At 39.6% G+C, this 21813-nt stretch overlaps 1 protein-coding gene across 1 annotated transcript; it reads left to right on the top strand.

The window, feature by feature from the left end:
- The first annotated feature begins 10282 nt into the window (after positions 1–10282).
- On the top strand, positions 10283–20129 carry LOC140170886 (uncharacterized). The gene is made up of 4 exons (XM_072194090.1): positions 10283–10514; positions 19017–19256; positions 19624–19725; positions 19930–20129. The coding sequence occupies exons 1-4, from the start codon at positions 10283–10285 to the stop codon at positions 20127–20129; spliced, it is 774 nt and encodes a 257-aa protein (XP_072050191.1).
- Positions 20130–21813: the final 1684 nt, after the last annotated feature.

Raw genomic sequence — 21813 nt, 5'->3', positions numbered from 1 at the left:
ATAATTTTCATTTTTGAAAATCACAATATAATACAAATTTTATGACAAATTATAAAAATTTGATATTTTTCAAATTTTGATATATAACAGTACTCGAAGTAAATTATATAAATCTAATGACATATTCTTAAAGTGTATGTAGCAGGGAGGAAAAGCCGACGGTCAATTGAAAATTTTGACCTTTCATATTGAAGATATGGATTTTTGAAGATAAAAAAAAAAATCCATATCTTCAATACGAAAGGTCAAAATTTTCAATTGATCGTCGGCTTTTCATCCCACCTACATACACTTTAAGTATAAATCATCAGACTCCAAGTACTGTTAAATATCAAAAATATCAATTTTTAATGATTTAATTATTTGATATCAGAATGACATTCTTCGTATTCAGAATGCAATTCGATATGTCTGATGTGCTCTAATGTCCCACAATAAATACTGTCCAAACGTTCATACCCCAGCCCTTAATGTGGGAGATTAAGATAATGTTTTCTTTAGGGGATGTATGGATTTCAATTGGAATAGTCCAAAGTGTAAGAATGCTTATGGGATTATGATAAAAACGTTTTAATAACATTAAATGTCGGGTTATATAAAGGTCATGAAAACGTTTTAAAACGTTTTGTTGGAAAACACACTACAACAACATTTTTAAAATGTTTTAAAAATGTTATTATGAAACATTCTTTGCAAATACTTTTTGCCAAATATTTTATCGACACTTAAATAACATTATTATGTTAGAATATTGCAGTAGGTTATGCTAAACAAATATGTCAGGCGGCATAGGAAGCGCAACACGTGACGTACGAGGCTGGCGAAGATACAGGGCTGACAGCCCCATTCAAAATACACGGTTAGCAATTACAAATGGAAAATTAACATACATGCAGTGTGGTACACGGTCGTACCCCGACGGTTTTAGAGTAAGATAATTTTGCTTTGACACCACATAACAAATTTAGAATTGTTTATAAAGATTTCATGATTATGTGTTAATCCAATGGCGAACTCAAAATTGGCGATATCGCTTCCATCACCGCCTGAAATATGTTTGGTATGTTTGGCTGCCCTCAACCGACCGAGCCAAATAATTGGAAATCTTCGGTCGGTTTTTTTTATTCAATCACTTTTTTAGAAGAAACCTTGAATTTGGACAGAATCAAGGATTTTTATATTTGTTATTCACTCATTTTATTTATTTAATGCATATTTGATTGAAAACAAGAAGCATTTCCATTTAAATCCAGTCCAAAAACACACATTTTTTCCATAAAATGATCCAGCATTTGTCAATCGAGGAAACCATGAAAAAAATAAACAAATAAAAGATCGACCTAACGACCCTCCAAATTTTTGTCTCGGAAGGGCAACCGAACAATTTTTTTGGCCTAAGCGAATGTTTTGAAGGTTATAAAAACGATGTATACCCTTTATATATCCGTTTTATAACCCGACATTTAAGCATCATAAGCACAGCATAGTATTTTGTCAGAATTCTACGATTCTATAATAATTAGTATAATTGGGTACATATCATTTGAACTCACTCTGTTTAAATGTGTTTGTTCTAAGTAACTAATAAGTTGCAATGTAGCCTAGGCCTATATATATTGCATTCCCAGCAAACACAAAAACGTTTTAAAAACGTTTTTAATAAGTTATATTTTGGCTTTTGGTTTACATAAAAACGTTTTAATAACATTAAAATGTCGGGTTATATAAAGGTCATGAAAACGGTTTAGAACGTTTTGTATGAAAACACACTACAACAATATTTTTAAAATGTTTTCAAAAATATTATTGTAAACTATTTTTACAAACATTTTTGGCCAAATATTTTGTCAACACTTAAATAACATTATGTTAAAATATTTGCACTTAGCAAACACAGAAATGTTCTTAAAATGTTTTTTTTTCTTTTCAAAACGTTTTAATAACATTTAAATGTCGGGTTATATAAAGGTCATTTTGGGCAAACATTTTTCGCAAAATATTTTTTCAACCCCAAAATAACATTCTGTTTAGAATGGTTTGTATCAAGTTTTGTCTTTGGAATGTTATTAAAACGTTTTATACCCTTTATATAACCCGACATTTAAACGTTTTCTCTAAAATATTTTTTGTTTGCTGAGCAGTAGATTATCAAAAAATGGTTTTTAATGTTATGAAAACGTTTTATACCCTTAATATACCCTTTATATAACCCGACATTTAAACGTTTTCTGACAACCTTTTATAACCTTTTGTGAATGATGTCGAAAACGTTTTGTGTTTGCTGGGTTAGTAGGTTATGCGACAGTCCTGAAGACTGATAGGAGTTACTGATGGGAACTAATCATTTTGATACAGCATGTATGACCACTTAATTGAAATCACTATGATTCGCTAAATTATGATCAGAAAATCGAAAGAAATCCATATGCAGTTAAACAGAGCTTCACAATTATCAACATTTTGTTTTTTTCCGTTTTGCTATGGGCTTTTTGTTTTACGTGCATTAAAGTACATTAGATGACCAGGCGGTACAGGTCACGCGTAACTTGGCATGAAGGCTGGCGACACTTTTTAGTTGGAAGTCCATTCGAAATTAACGTTTAATTAAAAAACAACATAACCCGGCAGATCTTGTTCTCGAGCTGTAACGGTTTTAGAATAACGTAATTTTGCTTTACATGTTAAACCTGTGAATATTCTCAATCATCCAGGTAGATAAGCAAAATAAAATAAGTATTAAATCTCTTCATCTGGACTTACTATTTTTGATGGCGACAGTATCGAGTCTCATCGAAGACGCATCAAGAGGCGGACTGATCAGGCACTGAACTATTGACCTGTGACACAGCTGAAGGTATGACGTCACAGGATGATAAGGATGTGCTAGTGATCGACAGGGAAAATAAGTGGTTTGAAAGAGGAGTCAAGGAGGCTATACATGTCTGGGGGAAGGAACCTTCGCTCAATCGAGAAGGGGGACGTTGCCACAACCTTTCAAGGACCTACCCCGACGACTTTCCTGTGATGTCATACCATCAACTGTATCTCAGGCGGGATCTCAGGTCGATAGTTCAGTGCCTGATCAGTCCGCCTCATGATACATCTTAGATGAGGCGCGATACTGTCGCTATCAAAAATAGTAAAAGAGGAAGAGATTTAATACTCATTATGCTGATTCCTCTTTAATAGCAAGAGTGTATCAATGCGTACCAAATGGCTTTAATTAGAGCGGTATTTTGACACACAAATTACAACTTATGAAGTAATTCATTGGTACATCTAAGATTCTAAGATTTTAGACCCACATGTTTAAATATTTTCTACTCAACCAACAATGGGGCAAGAATGTGACAAATGATTTCAACTGATGCAGTTCATCATTGCAGTTTTTTTGCCAAGCTGAAAGGTTGAGGGGAAGAAATTTTTGGCAAGCCGAAGGGCTTTATGGTAACCTCTTAAATAAGACGGTTTAAAGACGCATTGTAATTTATATCCAGGCCAGTGTGTCCCCAAAGTTTGGGTCGATCCTTCATGTAATCATTTCGTGTAAGCTAATCCTAACCCTAACCCTAATCCTAATCATGACCCTAATCCTAGTCCTAATCCTAACCCTAATTCCATCCCTAAACTAACCCTAAACCTAACACTAACGCTAACCCTAATTTCCGTGAGAAATCACATGAAGGAATAACTAAATTTTGGCACGTGCAAAAGGGTGGGGGAGGGAGGGTGGGGCTGGGCAAAAAACGTTTTTGACAGATCGAGAGAGCGGAACGCATGTTTTGACACGCCGAGAGGGGCAAGCGCAAACTTTAGCAAGCATCATTGATATTTTACCCCGGGATGGATCACATAATGATTGCACAGGACTCCTCTTATATTACTTTCTCTCAACTAATGATGATAATTTTAAGGATTTTAATCGGCCCATATATATATTAAAACAACATGTATTTTCCGAGTAATGATAACTAAAGTAAAATACTGAAATCAAAGTCTAGTTGCAATATAATAATATTATGTTTTTTCTGTACATTATTTAAGCATAAGTTTTTACGCTACTTGATAATAAACCAATTTCGGCAGGACCGAATATGGTAATCTTTTGTCTGCGTGCTTAATAATTAGAAGAATTGCAAAAGTAATTTTCATTTGATACCAATGCGCACAATTGGGCGCATATGCCCTTAAAAACTCCAAAGGAACCGATTTCCTTCAATGGATGCTGAATACAAGGCAATAGGATTTTCACTGCAATTTTCAAATCTTGGGTTGCGGTAGTTTAAATGTACGCTACGACATCAATATTGGGACTATTACAACATATGAGGTGTCACAATGCGTAGAAATAAATTACAATTTGAATGCATATCCCAAATTTGTCATAAAATAAACCGTTTTGGAGTAATGGTATTTCTGTCATGTAAAGGAAGCCATTGGCATCACCATGGACCGACTGAAATACGACCCAACTTCAGTTGAGAGGTTTTATTTAAACAATGATTTTAAAATTCTTCATGTTTGAATCCAACCCGGTACCTCTCGGTTCTTAAGCCCGGATAACAACTTCCTATCCTTGATAATACTTAACGGAATAAATCAATACTAATGTATGATGTCCTACTATATTAGCAATCGATCAATCTGTTCACTTAATCATCACGTCGTTCAAATAATCAAAAAATATAATAAATGATAAATAAATAAATAAATAAATAAATAAATAAATAAATAAATTAATTAATAAATTAATAGATTAATAAATAAATAAATAAATAAATTAATTAATTAATTAATTAATTAATTAATTAATTAATTAATTAATTAAATAATTAAATAATTAAATAATTAAATTATTAATTAAATAACTAATTAATTAATTAATTAATCAGTTCTCTCGATCCCCAAAACGTCATTAAGTAAATAAATATGGAAATAAATAAATAAATAAATAAGTAAATAAACAAATAAATAAATAAATAAATAAATAAATAAATAAATAAATAAATAAATAAATAAATAAATAAATAAATGAATAAATAAAGCAGCATCAGAAAAAAATATGTCATAGCAAGGTTTCGAACAAGCGACGATCAGAACAGCAACGAAGAAATCACAACGCCTTAGACCACACGGCCAACGAACCATACATCCTACTCCATGTCAGAGAAATATATTCACCTCTAGCGTTACACAATAGTGGCACATGCCTCGGACATATGCTTGTAGGCAAAGATTCTACGTAATAGAAAAGCACGAAAGGTGCATAAGGCTGCGTTCACATAGAAGTATACTATTCGGGTATACGCCCGGGGTATACGGTGCACGTTTTGCAGGTGCACGCGTATAGCTCAAATCGAGCAAGGCAATTTCATAGTACCGGGTCACATAAGGCTACGATCGCATAGAAGTATACTATTCGGGTATACGATGCACGCTTTGTAGGGGCACGCGTATAGCTTAAATCGAGCAAGGTAATTTCATAGTACCGGGTCACATAAGAGCTATTCGAAAAGGCCGTATACATGCGTATAGTATAGTATAGTGGGAATCGTGCGTGTTCGATTTTAGTGCAGCGTATACCGTCCTAATTTAAAAAACCTAAACCATATGTGGGTAAATTCATTTTTTAATAGATGCACTATCTAATTCTGCACATTATGACACCTCATTGAATGCAATGTGACCTCAAGAAGTAAAGTTACAAGCATTTGATAAGACGAAGAAAATGGGTAACTGATACTCGTTATTCGCTATATGAATACGCTCATTCGATCAGGCTGAGTTCACATAGTATACCCTATATGAATTCAGCCTGATCGAATGAGCGTATTTCGTATAGCGAATACCGTATACCGTATACTTCTATGTGAACTCAGCCTAAAGGGTCTATCCCTTGAAGTCATACTAACCAAATAAATATATAGAGGTCATTGACATGTAACCAATTCTTTGTATACCTTGATACAATCAACATATACAAAGAATTATATTATTAGGCGTTGACGCAATTATCAATGCGGGAAGTATAAAACCGTATTCGCCACTCGTGCCTTTTTTGAGTCTACGGCTGTTCCGAAAGCAGCCCTGAATTCAGAAGTAAATTTTGGCTTGTTACATGGAATTCAAAGTAATTATATCATGAAAAACCCACCGAGAGGACTACGATATTTATTCAGAGCCAATCTACATTATGTTATTCGCAAAAGCCGACGATCAAAGTAAAATTAGAAAAGGAGGAGGACCAGAAATCAACGTTAATTCCAGGTAAAACCCATCAGTAACGCCAAAATGCAGTCACAAAGTTTATAATATTACTAAATCACCAAAACGAATTGTAACGTAGGTATGCAGTAAAGAGTTGTATTAGCAATAATAAAGTATGTTCAAAAAGATTTGCCTTTGCCTTGTCGCCTTCTTGAAATATCACCAAAATATCAAATTTCTGAAAAAAAAAACCGCCCCAAAATTTAATTCTAACATGAACCTCCCAAAATAAATGCACATTTGCACTTGGTTACCCGGTCATTACCTGGCGTTGTGATTTGGGATTCCTCGTCGCTTTCTCTCTCTAGTTACCAGTACTTTGAGTTTGCCCTTACCCCAGCCCTTAAATGCTCTGAAGAAAGCATTTGCTAGGGTACCGAAAGCTCTGCTCTCTGAAAAGGACTTCTCTGGAGAAATATTAAAACCTACTCAAGAGGTGCGTTTGGTGTCAGTGGAAGTTGATCATTTAACGCGTCAGACCCACATCAATATTTGCTCATGTTTATATTACGTCATCTTCCCCCACTATGAAAACTTATAGCGTACCTATATTTCATACATGAATACGCTTAAATTTGTAGCAAATGTATCGACACGTTATATAATTATTAATTAGGCGTACTTAAATTCTTCACGCTATTCTTATCTCTTTTACACAGTTTTAGTGATTGACTTTTTATTAGTTTTTAGTTTTTAGTGTATTATTTTGAGTTACATTTTTGAACTTTTCCTTCAGATTTCCTTCAAAGGATACTGAATACAAGACGATAGGATTTTACTGCAACTTTCAAATCTTGGGTTGCGGTCGTTTAAATGTGCGACATCAATACTGGGACTATTACAACAAATGCGCTGTCATAATGCGTAGAAATAAATTCCAATTTGAATTTGTTATAAGATCTCCGTTTTGGAGTAATGGTATTTCTGTCATGTAAAAGAAGCCATTGGCATCACCATGGACCGACTGAAATACGACCCAACTTAAGTTGACAGGTTTTTAAACAATGCCTTTAAAATACTTCATGTTTGAAGAGGACCTATACCTTCTATATTATGACAAGCCAAAAGGCCCTTTACGTATTGAAACAACGCGTTGCTTTTGCCAAAGCAACGCGTTGCTAAGCCAGCCAATAGAAATAGAGCTTTTAGCAACGCATTGCTTTCCCAAGCAACGCGTTGCTTACATACTCAATTCAGAGGCATCCAAGCCTTAGCCAATCATATCGTCGCTTATTGAGCTGTTGGTTATGTCCATCCCGCCTTAGTGGTACTAGATATCCTGTAAGAGTCCCCGTGATTGGTTGTCGCCACAAGACGTAAAGAATGACAACAACGTGTTGTTGGCGAAAGCAATGCGTTGTTTTCAGAAGGCGAATGCAACGCGTTGCTTTGGGAAAGCAACGTGTTGCTAAAAGCTATATTTCTATTGGCCGGCTTAGCAACGCATTGAATTCGAAAGCAACGCGTTGCTTCCCAAAGCAACGCGTTGTCGCAATACGTAATGGGCCTTTTGGCTTGCCATAATATCATACATGACTACGCCTAAATTTGAAATAAATTCATTAAGGGTGGGGTATGAATCTTTGGACAGTATTTATTGTGGGACATTAGACCACATCAGACATATCGAATTGCATTCTGATATCAAATAATTTTGATTTTTGAAATTCGCAATGTAATACACATTGTATGGCAAATGATTAAAAATTGATATTTTTGATATTTAACAGTTCTCGAAGTAAACTTTATAAATCTGATAATATGTACTTAAAGTGTATGTAGGTGGGATGAAAGCCGACGATCAATTGAAAAATTTGACCTTTCGTATTGAAGATATGGATTTTTTTCCCAAAACACCTAAAAAATTAGGTCTTTTTGGGAAAAAAATCCATATCTTCAATATGAAAGGTCAAAAATTTCAATTGATAATCCGCTTTTCATCCCACCTACATACACTTTAAGTGTAAATATTTACTTCGAGGACTATATAATTATCAAAAATGTGAAAAATATCAAATTTTAATAATTTGTCATAAAATTTGTATTATATCGTGAATTTCAAAAAATGAAAATTATTTGATATTAGCAAGACATTCTCCATACTCAGAATGCAATTCGATATGTCTGATGTGCTCTCATGTCCCACAAAAAAATACTGTCGAAACGCTCAAAACGCTGATTTCAGATCCCTTAACACGGTATATAAATTATGAAATACTTTTTTACCCTCACATTTCTAGGACGGATCGATTAAACTGTTTACGTTATTCTTATATGTTTTACACTGTTTACTGATTGACTTTTTAGTGGCATAGTGTATTATGTTGAGTTACATTTTATGACCTATCTGTGCTATGACGACCGGGTATGACGACGACTTTGACAACGGTTGATTTTATTATCTCACCATTATCTAAAGATATTTCAAAGACCTCCCGCTTGGATCGAATATGAGTACCCCTAAATAATTGGTTTGTTGGTGGTAATCACATTGTCAATGTCACATAATAAGTGTGACCTGCTTGGGTAGAAAGCCAGGGCGCAATGTTCAAGTGTATGGAACATATTTTCATTAATTCACAAGGTAGGATATATAATGACAAATTCAACGTTGGAAAAACGTAAATTTTGTTTTTCGGAAAATTTGATAAACAGCCATGTGGCAAAGCCAGGGCCAGGGATGAAAATAAAAGGATGAACTATGCAAAGGGTTCGAAATTTTGAAGATCAAAACAGGCTCGAAATGTTAACAAAATGGACTCGAAATATTGATAATCAATGGGCAGTGTTGCATGATGGGAATGCAAAAAAATCAAGCCATGATTCATGTGTATGAGTGGGGCCGGTGGAAATTTATGTATATAAGTTTGTGTGGGGCGGTAGGGCAGTGGCATATCAAGTGGTACAGTGACGATGACCGTATTTGCCCAAAGCCCTAACACTAACCCTAACCCTAACCCGTTCCGGCAAATACGGTCAACTCGCTACTGGAGTGACAATGTTCCGCTCCACCTGTTCCAAAATTTAAATGGGACAGACCGTGCATTATCCGCGGGCTGCCCAGTTTGATCTTTGACCGGGACAAAAAACTTGCGTGATATTCATTAAACCTAGTGCATTGTTCCAAGATGGGATGCGGGTCATCTTCGCCAATGTATGTTAGTAATTCACCACCAACAACATCAAACAGTGACAGCACTCGACAAAATGAACCCACCACCTCCTTTAAAAGTCACAGCATTATCCTGGAGAGCAAAGACAGGTTGTCGATATCGTCATCCGTGACGTTAAGAAGCAATTTTTCCTTGATGTCTGAAGATGAAATGAAAAGACAAATCGATTCTGTAATTAATTATTTGAAATTCTGTGAAGCAATAGATAATGCAGAGTCCTTACGGGCGATTGAGTCATTGATGAGCATGATCACGCTGAGCTTCGAAAATAGCGAAGACTTTCCACTAGAAAGATTCATTGTTATAGAAGATTTTGTATACGTTTTTACCAAGGTCGTTAGATCGTACCACCAAACTCCGGCACAAAGTCCAGAGTGTGAAGACTCATCTCGAAGCTGTCAGGATAATGAACGACAAAATTTTGGACTCTAATATCGGAATTGACACAATTTGGAATTATAGAATTGCTACTACAAGAACTACAAGAGGTATACACAATAATGCGCAGCGATGCTGACCGAGCCCAGATTTTGCTAACGCTTTTGATCTTAAGTAATTGTATTTACGGACATCTTCACAATGACGATGGTAGATATGTACGCGAACATTTTCGACAGGGAAATGCCTATGAAATCTTAATGCAATTCCTGAATTCAAATGATAACTACTTGACAACATTTAGTGTTGTTTTACTCGCTTTTATCGTTGATGACACCGAAGGTGACGGGCTTGCAAAAACTGACCGCGCTTTTTCTCAGTTAGTAACTACATTAGAATATACAGTTGAATCACCCGATCACAGAATCAATTTCTATGTAAACTCAGAGTTTTACTTCTACGAAATGCTAGGTATTCTGGACACTCTTTATAAGTTAATAAACAATGACTCGTGCAAGAAGGACTTCGTCATACATGGAGGTGTAGGTGTTCTGGTTCGAATTCTTCAAGATGGTTTCACCGAGAATGCCAACGAATTGCAAATTACCGTAGAGATTCTGTGGAAGTTAACATTTGGGGATGTAGTTTGTAAAGAGATGGTGAAGAAGAAGATGGTGAACGCGGACTGCGTACAAGGTTTGTGATGTAAATAAACACAAGAAAGTATTCCAAAACCTGATCTTGTATGGCAATTTGATTGATACGGTCGTATGCATAATCTATATTAGCTCCAATTTGACACCATTTGCTACCAAACACTCTAAATTGAGAAAAAATGATACCCAGTATATGAAACTTGGTGCATTTACAGAGGTGAATTGCGGAGCATGACCATTGACTTAGCCAGAAACAACCGCTAGGTCATATCGATCGCAGCATGCCCTAGTCTTCAGCAGTAAAGCATTGTATCAATCTACGCCAATAAAAGGATTAGGGATTAATCTAATGTGATAATCACAACCAGGCACATGTAGCTTCCACGAGTGCAGAGACAGAGAGAGAGAGAGCCCATCCAGGCTCAGTGCACCTTAAGGGCACACAACTATGAATCAACTGGCGTAACTACCTCTTTCTCTCTTTTGTTTTTTTTAAAAAAAAAGATCACTTTCCTCACAAGGAAGTGAGGATAACACTACTAAACAACTACTACTAACAACTGACTTGCAGAAACCAATCTAACAGCTTATGTGAATGAAGACACTGCTGGTTAGAACACTCAAAATAGGCAATGTGCCAACAGTCAATAACATCAACAGTTCAAGAGTCTTTTTGTCTGCAATGACAAACTGACATTCAACATGAATGTAAAATGGTTCAAAGTTCAAAGAAGTAAACGTCAGTTCCAGAGTTTTCTTTTAAAATTCCAAATGACATACGTAAATCAGTTCAAAGTTCAATGAAGTGACCATATAGGAGGACACCGATGATGGATTAATGTCATAGTACACATTGACCTGTCCATTTAGTTTAACACATAGTCTTTCAGGTGCTCAGGAAGTTTGTGAGGGCGTGCGGAACGCCTTTGTGTGAGCAATGGTGGCATGATCTCAGGGCCAACCATACTAGCTTGGGGGATACTTTCACTAACCTCACTGCTGTTACCGGTACATGGATTAGACTGTGCAACCAAACCGGAGGTATTGCTGGAGCTATGACTGCTATCGCGCAAGGGATCGCGAGGATCTGACTCAGAACTGGGGTGTGAGTGATTAGCATTCCTGGGCAGGGGGTTACAAGTAGCAGGTGTGGACAACTCGCCAGGTATGAAAGGAGGCTCTGGAGGAGTACATTCAGGGACCACTTCAACAAACTCGGAATCCTCGGTGGGTGGAGACGACTTGGGAAAGGGACGAGAATCCAGGTCAGGATAATACTGGACCTTAAAGCACTCAGATTTCTTGATACGATAAGAATTATTCCGAAGCTGAGAACCCACAAATTTGCGGATGTTGCACCATGGGCCTTCGATAGTAGTGACTAAGTAGCGATCTCTAGCATGAGATTTCTTGCGATCTGAGTAGAGGTAGACAAGATCACCAACCTCCAACTCTGCTGCTGGGGAGGCAGAGGCTAATGGGGCCTTTGAATGAGCACTGTGTGGGTGGTTGGCTTTTCGCAAGGCATGCTGGGCCTGAATCATTTGACAATCAGTGAAAGGAACCTGCTCATTGGTAAACTGGTCTCGCTGAAACCACATCTCACGGGCTGAAAGACCTCGGGATCTGATGCGAGTAATAAGGGCTGCAGTAGCAATGGCAAGTGATAATGCTGTAGCCGGACCACCTGTAGAATCTTGTCTGAGCAACTCATCTTCAAGCTCACGAATGGCTTTCTCAGCAACAGGATTCTTGTTATTATTTTTAATACGACCGATCTCAACCGATAGATGGTAACGTGTGAGAAGTTTGTCATTGGCGAGTCGAACAAACCCTGGTGCTGGGTCAGTACGAATGACTGCAGGGGGCCATCAAGTGGACGAAGTTCAATGCACAATTGAATCAGGGCATCACGCAACGTGCCATGTTGTTCATTCTCGACAATGCAAGAAGCTGTGTAGGACGTTGAGGTTTCGCGCAGCACAAGGACTAGCTGGCGGCTGCGCTTCAGGATATCAGCTGCAAAAAGAAATGCCAACTGCATCGGGAGGGTCACTTGAGGACTGCTCGATCAATGTCTTAGGGGCATTGGACAGAGAAGCACACTGGTGACAAGTTGATGTCACTTGATCAATAGCCTTGTCCATATCAAGAGCATAAAAGTAACGCTGGGTCACCAAACTGAGCTGATGTTTGGAGGGATGGTCAAGTTGGATGTGCAGGGCAGTGAGAAGACCATTTAAGACCTGTCTGGGAACAACAATACAATCGCGAGTTGGGGACAATGGTTGATCACGACGAACAACAAGTAGGCCATCTCTAGCGATAGATGCAACCTGCAAATAGCGCTTCACATCTTTGACAGAAGTAGATTCCAACTATGATGAGAAACGTGTGGAAGTCGGTTGTAGTAGTGCTGTGTGTTTCTTCAAAGTACAAAGATGATGTCATATGCCAGACAGGTAAGTATCATCATGATTAGAGAGTACAGTTAATGTAATTTCTTGTGGACCGGCGGTTACCGGCAGTTGAACCACGTTCCATTGTATAGACAATAGAAAGTGGCTTCAACCGGACGCGGACGGAACCGCCGGAACCGGCGATTGACCACCGGTTGAGTTTTCATTTTGTATCATTCTACACTATTTTCATTTCACTTCACACTTTCAGAAGCTATTTATGCTCAAGAGCTGCGGAAGACAATTGGGGCATTGATTATGGAGGAAGACTGCCGACTAGATGGATGGTTTGGAAAGCTACTAAGACAGCGCAAAGTGTATAATGTGTACACCGATGATTTAATGAAGAAAAATATACCGGAAATCATTGACGAATTCGGAGTTCAAAATGGGGCCTTTGAATGAGCACTGTGTGGGTGGTTGGCTTTTCGCAAGGCATGCTGGGCCTGAATCATTTGACAATCAGTGAAAGGAACCTGCTCATTGGTAAACTGGTCTCGCTGAAACCACATCTCACGGGCTGAAAGACCTCGGGATCTGATGCGAGTAATAAGGGCTGCAGTAGCAATGGCAAGTGATAATGCTGTAGCCGGACCACCTGTAGAATCTTGTCTGAGCAACTCATCTTCAAGCTCACGAATGGCTTTCTCAGCAACAGGATTCTTGTTATCATTTTTAATACGACCGATCTCAACCGATAGATGGTAACGTGTGAGAAGTTTGTCATTGGCGAGTCGAACAAACCCTGGTGCTGGGTCAGTACGAATGACTGCAGGGGCCATCAAGTGGACGAAGTTCAATGCACAATTGAATCAGGGCATCACGCAACGTGCCATGTTGTTCATTCTCGACAATGCAAGAAGCTGTGTAGGACGTTGAGGTTTCGCGCAGCACAAGGACTAGCTGGCGGCTGCGCTTCAGGATATCAGCTGCAAAAGAAATGCCAACTGCATCGGGAGGGTCACTTGAGGACTGCTCGATCAATGTCTTAGGGGCATTGGACAGAGAAGCACACTGGTGACAAGTTGATGTCACTTGATCAATAGCCTTGTCCATATCAAGAGCATAAAAGTAACGCTGGGTCACCAAACTGAGCTGATGTTTGGAGGGATGGTCAAGTTGGATGTGCAGGGCAGTGAGAAGACCATTTAAGACCTGTCTGGGAACAACAATACAATCGCGAGTTGGGGACAATGGTTGATCACGACGAACAACAAGTAGGCCATCTCTAGCGATAGATGCAACCTGCAAATAGCGCTTCACATCTTTGACAGAAGTAGCTTTCTTTGAAGGGCGAGTGCCCTGAACTAGATGAGCATGTGTTCGTCGCAGATCTGGGCATTCCTGCTGAATAGCATGCCAGGCTGCTTTGCTGGCAAAGGGGAGCTTAGCTTTCCCGGACAGAATGTCATGTGCGGAAACACGAAGGAAAGTTGCTTCCTCTTCACGTTTGATAAAGGAGCGTATTTGACAAGTGGGCTCAGTGCAGTCAGGGGCATTACGACTAGCAAAGTCTGAGGGGGTGTTAGCTGATCCTGCAAGATGACGAACAGATGCTTGGAAACGACTGACAGTGGAGAGGAATGTGGACACGCGAGGACTGGCTGAAAACTCACCCCGGCAGAGCTTTTCATATGCCTGAACACAAGGTTTGCTGTCAGTGAGGATACATGTCTTGTGTTTGGACTGAATAACATAGGGACTGAAGTGCTTGGTGGAGGCAGAAATAGACAGCGCCTCAATTTCGTAGGGTAACCATGTTGGCTGTCGATCACGCAATTTAGCACTGAAGAACCCGGCGAGGAAGAGTTTGTCATTGCGGGAAATATACAATGTCGACCCAATGCTATGTTTCTTCACGGATCCATCAGTAATGATCCAAAGCTGATCATTGGGATGGGGAAGTGTGACTGCCCTAGCGGAAGACAGTGCTGCTTGAGCCTTGTGAAAAGCAGTAGTGCAGACTATCAGACCATGTAAGCTCTTCAGTTGATTGGTGCCCTGCAATAGCATCATCTAATGGGGCTACCAGACTGGCACAATTCTGAATGACACGGGCCAGAACCTTGTATGCACCGATGAAGGACCGCATGCCACCAACTTTGCTTGGAGGCGAGCAGCTGGAAAGTGTGGCGATGCTATGGGGGCTAGCACAAAGGGTTCCATTTGACCAAATCCAACCCAGAATTACTGTCTTTTGGGGGCAAATGACTGTTTTGGAAGCAGAAAGACGTAACCCAGACTTAGACAAAGCTTGCAAAACTTGACGCCAATTCTCAACAAGTTCATCCACAGTATTACCACCACAGTACAAGTCATCAGCGAGTTTTGCTACGACACCTTTCTCTAAGAGGTCACCAAGGACACGACACATCAGTTCCTCAAGGGCTGTTTCAGAACCTGGCATACCCATGGCACACCGTGTATACACACGCACCCCACGAAAGGGAGTTGCGACACCACAGTATTTCATGGACTCATGGGATAAAGGGATTTGGTAGAAAGCACTAGTCAAGTCAGTGGCAATCAAATACTTCCATTTGGCAATTGAACGCAATGTTGAGTCCACATTGGGCATTAGAGAGGGTTGTGGCTTGCTATATCTACCGACATCAGCAAATGCAGTAACCAGACGAAAGCCTCCATTAGGCTTCTTGACAAGAAAGGACGGGTTAAGGTATTCGACACACACACCGACATCTTCAGGTCTAGCAAAGACGCCTGCTTGTTCAGGCTGATCAAGCTTTGATTGCAGCGCTTGGAGTTTATCCTGTGCATACAATGGGAGACGACCTTTGCGTTGGGGGGGGTTGGACCGGTCCCATATTAACCACAGATTTGAAAGGGCCGACAGCACCATTGTAACCTGGGAAACTAGGGTCAAAAACCTCATCGTACTCATCGAGAAGACTGCGGAAGTTGGATTGCTCACAAGTGCCAAGTATACCATCTGGGTCAAGGGCAACAGCAGCTGAGTAGTTAACCGGTGAACTGGGCTTTGGGACACTGACTGATGCTGCTGCAGCAGTGTGTGATGGCTTAGAAGTTAGTGATGGTGAAAAAACAGTGTGTATCTGGCCAAGATGTTCATGCTTTCTGATGACAAGTGGCACACCAGTATTGTTGGGAATGCGAACCCTGCCTGCAATACTTGTGATAACATCAGGCTTGGGCCAGGCTTGTTTGGGCGGTAGGAACCTACCGAGCGGGGTATCAACACGGGGCTCAATGGCAAAAGTAGCATCTGATTCAACGATGTCTGCAGGGAGATTTACCTCAACGTATGAGCCTGGCCATATGGTAGTGTTTTGAGAAGGTCCACGAAGTATATGGGCACGACGAACAGTGTGCTGGGATTTGGGGCTCTTGTTGGCGCCATAAGTGATAATTGTACCATCTGTCAAGATGATTTGGTTCTTAGCAGGGCGAATTGCGACATCATTGCATTTCATGAAGGGAATACCTGCAAGGATTTCTTCGTCAAGGTCTCTAACAACTAGACCTTTAAAGACAAAGGAGTGTCTGTCACGAGTAAAGGTGAGGGTTGTTTCCCCAACTACCTTAAGAGGGGATGACCCATCAGCTTGACGGGCAGACTGCGAACTCTGATGAATGGGGCATCCTAATCGTTGGACAGTGTTTTCGCGAATGAGATTACCAGTGGATCCACTGTCAATGGTGATGCGGACCGCATGGTGCTTGTGGAATGCATCTACATAAGGAGACTGATCAACATGAATTCGCAGCGCTGTCTGAACATTGGGCTGCGCACAAAGGTCAGATTGGTCAACAAAGGCGCATGCTAAATCTGAGTCGCTGTCACAATCATCAAGGATGTTAAGCTGACGAGCGCGGGCCAGGTATTTTCTGTCCTTTTCAGGGAGGTACGAGCACTCGCTTAAGAAATGCGCATGGTCATGCCGACCAGCTTGCTCACACAGAGGGCAGGATTTCCCAAATGATTTCTTAGCTTTCAATTTAGGCATCGGTCTACGCTGACTACTAGTGCGCATGCTGCGAGCAGCATCGTTTGAGCTCAGCTCATCCAGGAGCGAATCCAGAGCTTGAGAAATTTCGGCTTTGATAGAAGCCAAGGTGCGGGATCTTAGCTCTGTACCGTACCGCTGCTTTACTAATCGGGGCAGATCAGGGTTTATAAGACGCAACCACGTTAACACTACAAAGTTTTCGAGTGTAGGCGTAATCTCCTCATCTTCATCGATGACTTGGTCATGGTGACTGATGCCGCCTCCTTCACGCATGAGGTTGTCTTCGGTGAATGCTACTAGACGCTGGTACAAGTCCTCTGGCCGTTCATCAGGGCCAAGGGTAATATTGTTGAACTCTAGGAAGTGGCCACCTGTTGTTTGGAAGCCAAAATGGAGACGGATGGCTTGCCATATCGTTTTCAGGCTGGTGCAGTTTTTGAGTATTGTATTTCGTGAGATAATTGGACAATAGTTGGCTATTTGTCCAAGCATAGAAAGCTCAATGCAGCATTTTTCTGGACTGCTGTTTTCCTTTGGGCTTCCTGTATGTCCTCACCGTCGTTAGTGAGACCTCGAAGAGGGGAAGTTTTTGACTTTTTGCCCCATACCGCTCCTTCATCCAAGTAGGGAGAAAAGCTTGGGTCTAATGACAGTGTATACTGGAGGTTATGTTTCCAGCTTTCAAATGAGTTTATTGTTTCGTTCTTTGTTAGAGGCCATTGCTTCGGCGCACGATGTGTTGTGGCCATTGCTGATTGTTTTTACACTCGTGTATGTGAACCAGAATAAAAGCTAATATGCAGCCTTGCAGGCTTAAGCTTACTGTTTTAAGCTTACTGGTCGCTCACAGTCTTGTGAAAGATCACACATTTAGGGTTCAAGATGACCACCAATTTCGTCAGGAAGGTCAGCTGAGAGACTTCAGAGATGACTGGTTTCGAATCCAAGCTGTCTCCACGCCAATAAAAGGATTAGGGATTAATCTAATGTGATAATCACAACCAGGCACATGTAGCTTCCACGAGTGCAGAGACAGAGAGAGAGAGAGAGCCCATCCAGGCTCAGTGCACCTTAAGGGCACACAACTATGAATCAACTGGCGCTATGCTATTTAAATTTAAAAACAAATGAATAAACGGGCACTTGGGATAGTCGACAGTGGCCCAACGCGGGCAAGCAAACTTGACCACGTTCAGCAATTTCGAGCTCGGGGATCGTTTCGATCTGCTACTTTTGAAAATTTACCAAATTTCATAATCAATCTTTGTCAACTGTTGGTAGTAAAGTTGGTATCAAGAGCTAACAAGATTATACACACGACCGTATCAATCAAATTTTCATAATAATATCAGTTTTTGGTGTAGGATGGGTTATATAAGTTCGGACTTTCTTTATGTGTTTATTTTTAGGACCGTACCACGAAAATATGACGTGGTTATTTTGATCATAGTGACGAATTCCAGATTACTGTAAATCGCCAATTGCCACACTACACTGATGAGTGCGGCGTAATCGATTTTTTTTGGACATACATATCTTGCGCGAGGCCCTCCATCACCCCCTTTTAATGGTTTTCGGTATTCTAGTATTGATTTTCTTTACGTGATAAAGACTGCCCTTCAAATTGTACTGGCTTGGAGTGCTAATTTCAAATTGAGGTAACATGATTTCCATGACTTTATATTACAGCAAGACTGTTTGGGCCTAAGTAAAGGCGTGTCCTTTTACTTATACGATTTAGAAAACGATGACAATGAAGTAAGCGTTTCTTCATGCAATCAAAAGAAGGTTTCTATCTTCTATCCTTGTAACGGGCAAATTTGAGTTGGTACGATATAAGTTTCACAGAAATATATTTTAAAAATCACCCACCGAGTTTTGCAACAACTTATCAGTGTAACAATCATTCGACTGCTCAGTGCCAAAAGTGGGTAAGTGCAATAGCTACCCTGTGCACATTTGGCAATTAACACACAGTATATTGTACACCTCCACATAGCAGCTACACACATGGCAACTATTTCACTTACCCACTTCTGGCACTGAGCAGTCGAATTGTTTTATCACTTGCTTCCGTTCTATCGTCCATTTCAGTGTTATTACGGTTGAGATCATCTCAAATGCGGTCTCTTCGAGTTGCAGGTACAGCGTTGCTATGGAGATCCGGTATTGTTGATTTAAACAGAACCATGTTTGAATCGAGATCGTTTGACTTCACCAAGGACAATTATGTGTACATCAGCTGCCAATCTGATATGGTTGACCGTCTTTCAGAAATTAGAGATGCACTGTTGAGTGTTGGATACAAAATTTGCGAGAGCCAATCTGAACTCGGTAAGAAAAGTAGTTGCTTTAGATCTATTCTATTCGAAGATCTATTGTGGAATGCAGGGTGTACGCTTCTTAGCTGCACGTTCCTGTATTGGTATTTAATGGTTTGTGGAATAATGTGGGGCCGCAGTGGTCATCGACAACCTGTAAAGTGTGCTGAGGCTTGTGGATTAACGTCTAGGCGTTGTGCCTGTGCGTAGCGCACTATAAATCACTGCGCTTTTTTTAATGATAAAGTCGGTACGTTACCTGATAGCTCTTATCATAAGGCGGTTAAAAAGGCCATAGATGATTAAAAACCCATCGTATCTAATCAAATAAAAGCCCAAATCCAAAGTAATTGACTACTATTTATTTCCATTATAATCAGACGGAAATAAGATTCCAACTATGATGAGAAACGTGTGGAAGTCGGTTGTAGTAGTGCTGTGTGTTTCTTCAAAGTACAAAGATGATGTCATATGCCAGACAGGTAAGTATCATCATGATTAGAGAGTACAGTTAATTTCTTGTGGACCGGCGGTTACCGGCAGTTGAACCACGTTCCATTGTATAGACAATAGAAAGTGGCTTCAACCGGACGCGGACGGAACCGCCCGGAACCGGCGATTGACCACCGGTTGAGTTTTCATTTTGTATCATTCTACACTATTTTCATTTCACTTCACACTTTCAGAAGCTATTTATGCTCAAGAGCTGCGGAAGACAATTGGGGCATTGATTATGGAGGAAGACTGCCGACTAGATGGATGGTTTGGAAAGCTACTAAGACAGCGCAAAGTGTATAATGTGTACACCGATGATTTAATGAAGAAAAATATACCGGAAATCATTGACGAATTCGGAGTTCAAAGTGGACTTATCCATTATGTGTGAGACAGGCCTCTCTCTCTCTCGAACGGAAATTAAAACTGAATAATTTTCTTTCGGGTATCAAAGGACATGGCTAGATCAAACCACTTTGTGTAGAAATAATCATTTTGACGGTCAAAAACCAGTAAGCCTCAACTCACGATCACCTGCTCCCACAAAATGAGCATAAAGTCTCCAGGGCACTATAGAAGATACAGTCATGACAAATTCCATAGAAAATAAAAGACATTGTGGAGGAAATGTTGATTTTTGAAGACCAAAGCAAGAAGTCAACTTTATACTCATTTTTGAGAACTGGTCATATTGAGATACGGCTTTCTGGTTCTGAACCATCGATTTGTTCCTTACATTTGACTTAATGTAAGTGCAAACCCATACATTCTCTACAGACAGGGCTGTAACTAAACGCTCTCACCAGTTTCACCACGCCTCTTAAATCCGCGTACCATGGTAAGTTACACATCTTGGAATAGTCCGCGGATGACGATACCCAATTTGTGGCCACATTGTAGAGCAGCAAGGGGGAGCAGTATAGTGTAAAAAAACCTTCGTGTAAGAGAGATACATCGACCTACATTATCATGAGCTATTTAGAGGTCAACATGTCCGTTAAGGCCCAGGGTGCAAGCGCATATATCAGATGTCAAAAGAGCAGAGAAAAGCCTCTTGTTGGTTTCTTGTACGACATGGGCAAGTAAGGACGGTGTCTTGGATGGGAGACAAAGTTGTGCATATGGATATTAGATTGGACCGACTACTCTGTTCGTGGTCACCAGAGATGCTGACATTACATCTGAAATATGCTTACTGTGCAATTTGTGGCGGTGGCAATTTGTGGCAATTCAGTTTTATTAAATGACTTTAAACTAATCTTGCATTTTTCATGTTTATTGCAGTTATTACAAAGCAAAATCACAAATATATTTCTTATGGCAATCATACTGTGCAAAGATTCTCGCATTACGTACAAAGTATGTGGTAACAGACACATACATGTTGTATAGTACAATAAACACGATGTCGTAAATGATATTAAATTCTTGTAAGTGACAATAAAATCAATTGTCGTAAGTGGCAATAAAGTGTCGTAAGTGCCAATAACATTGTCGTAATTTATCGTAACAGTTAGGGCCTAAACATAATGTCATGAAAGACAATATATTACTTACAATTTTCTTACAGTATAAAGGTGATGTGTACACAAATAAAGAATAAATGAATACAAACTATTTCAAGTAAGATTATCTATACACATTACAAAAGAAAATTAACCGGAATTCGTTTGCCCAGACACGTGTTAGACATGTACACGTGGTGCAGCAAGTGGGGAAAGAGAAAATATACGACATTCAATCTTACATTTTGTACTTGTGTCAAACTTTAATTTATTTCAACCTTATCATGTAAAGTTTAATCTCTTTGGCAACAAAATCTTGATATTAAAAAAGATTCAGTACAAACAGTATAAATACATGCTTATTGCAAGGGTGACGGGCTGGAAGCCTGTAGTACAAAGACCATACTTGTCATGCTTGGTTCTATATATTGATGTTGTTGATTGTAAAATATTGTTGGGGTGGGCTAAATGAGAAAAGTGAAAGCTGTGATTGTCAGGAATATCAACTTCCAAGTGTCATTTGACATTTTTATAGGAAAAAAACAGTATTTTTTATTTTTATATCATTGT

This window comes from Amphiura filiformis, chromosome 15 (assembly GCF_039555335.1).
Source record: "Amphiura filiformis chromosome 15, Afil_fr2py, whole genome shotgun sequence".
In the NCBI taxonomy this organism is placed as follows: domain Eukaryota; kingdom Metazoa; phylum Echinodermata; class Ophiuroidea; order Amphilepidida; family Amphiuridae; genus Amphiura; species Amphiura filiformis.
This window is presented reverse-complemented; position numbering and strand designations above follow the sequence as displayed.

Excerpts from the sequence above, each read along its gene's own strand:
- LOC140170886 (XM_072194090.1), top strand. The coding sequence starts at position 10,283 with ATGCTAGGTATTCTGGACACTCTTTATAAGTTAATAAACAATGACTCG. Across the intron at positions 10,515-19,016 it reads GAACGCGGACTGCGTACAAG|TGTTATTACGGTTGAGATCA; the intron begins GTTTGTGATGTA and ends CGTCCATTTCAG. Across the intron at positions 19,257-19,623 it reads CGAGAGCCAATCTGAACTCG|ACGGAAATAAGATTCCAACT; the intron begins GTAAGAAAAGTA and ends CATTATAATCAG.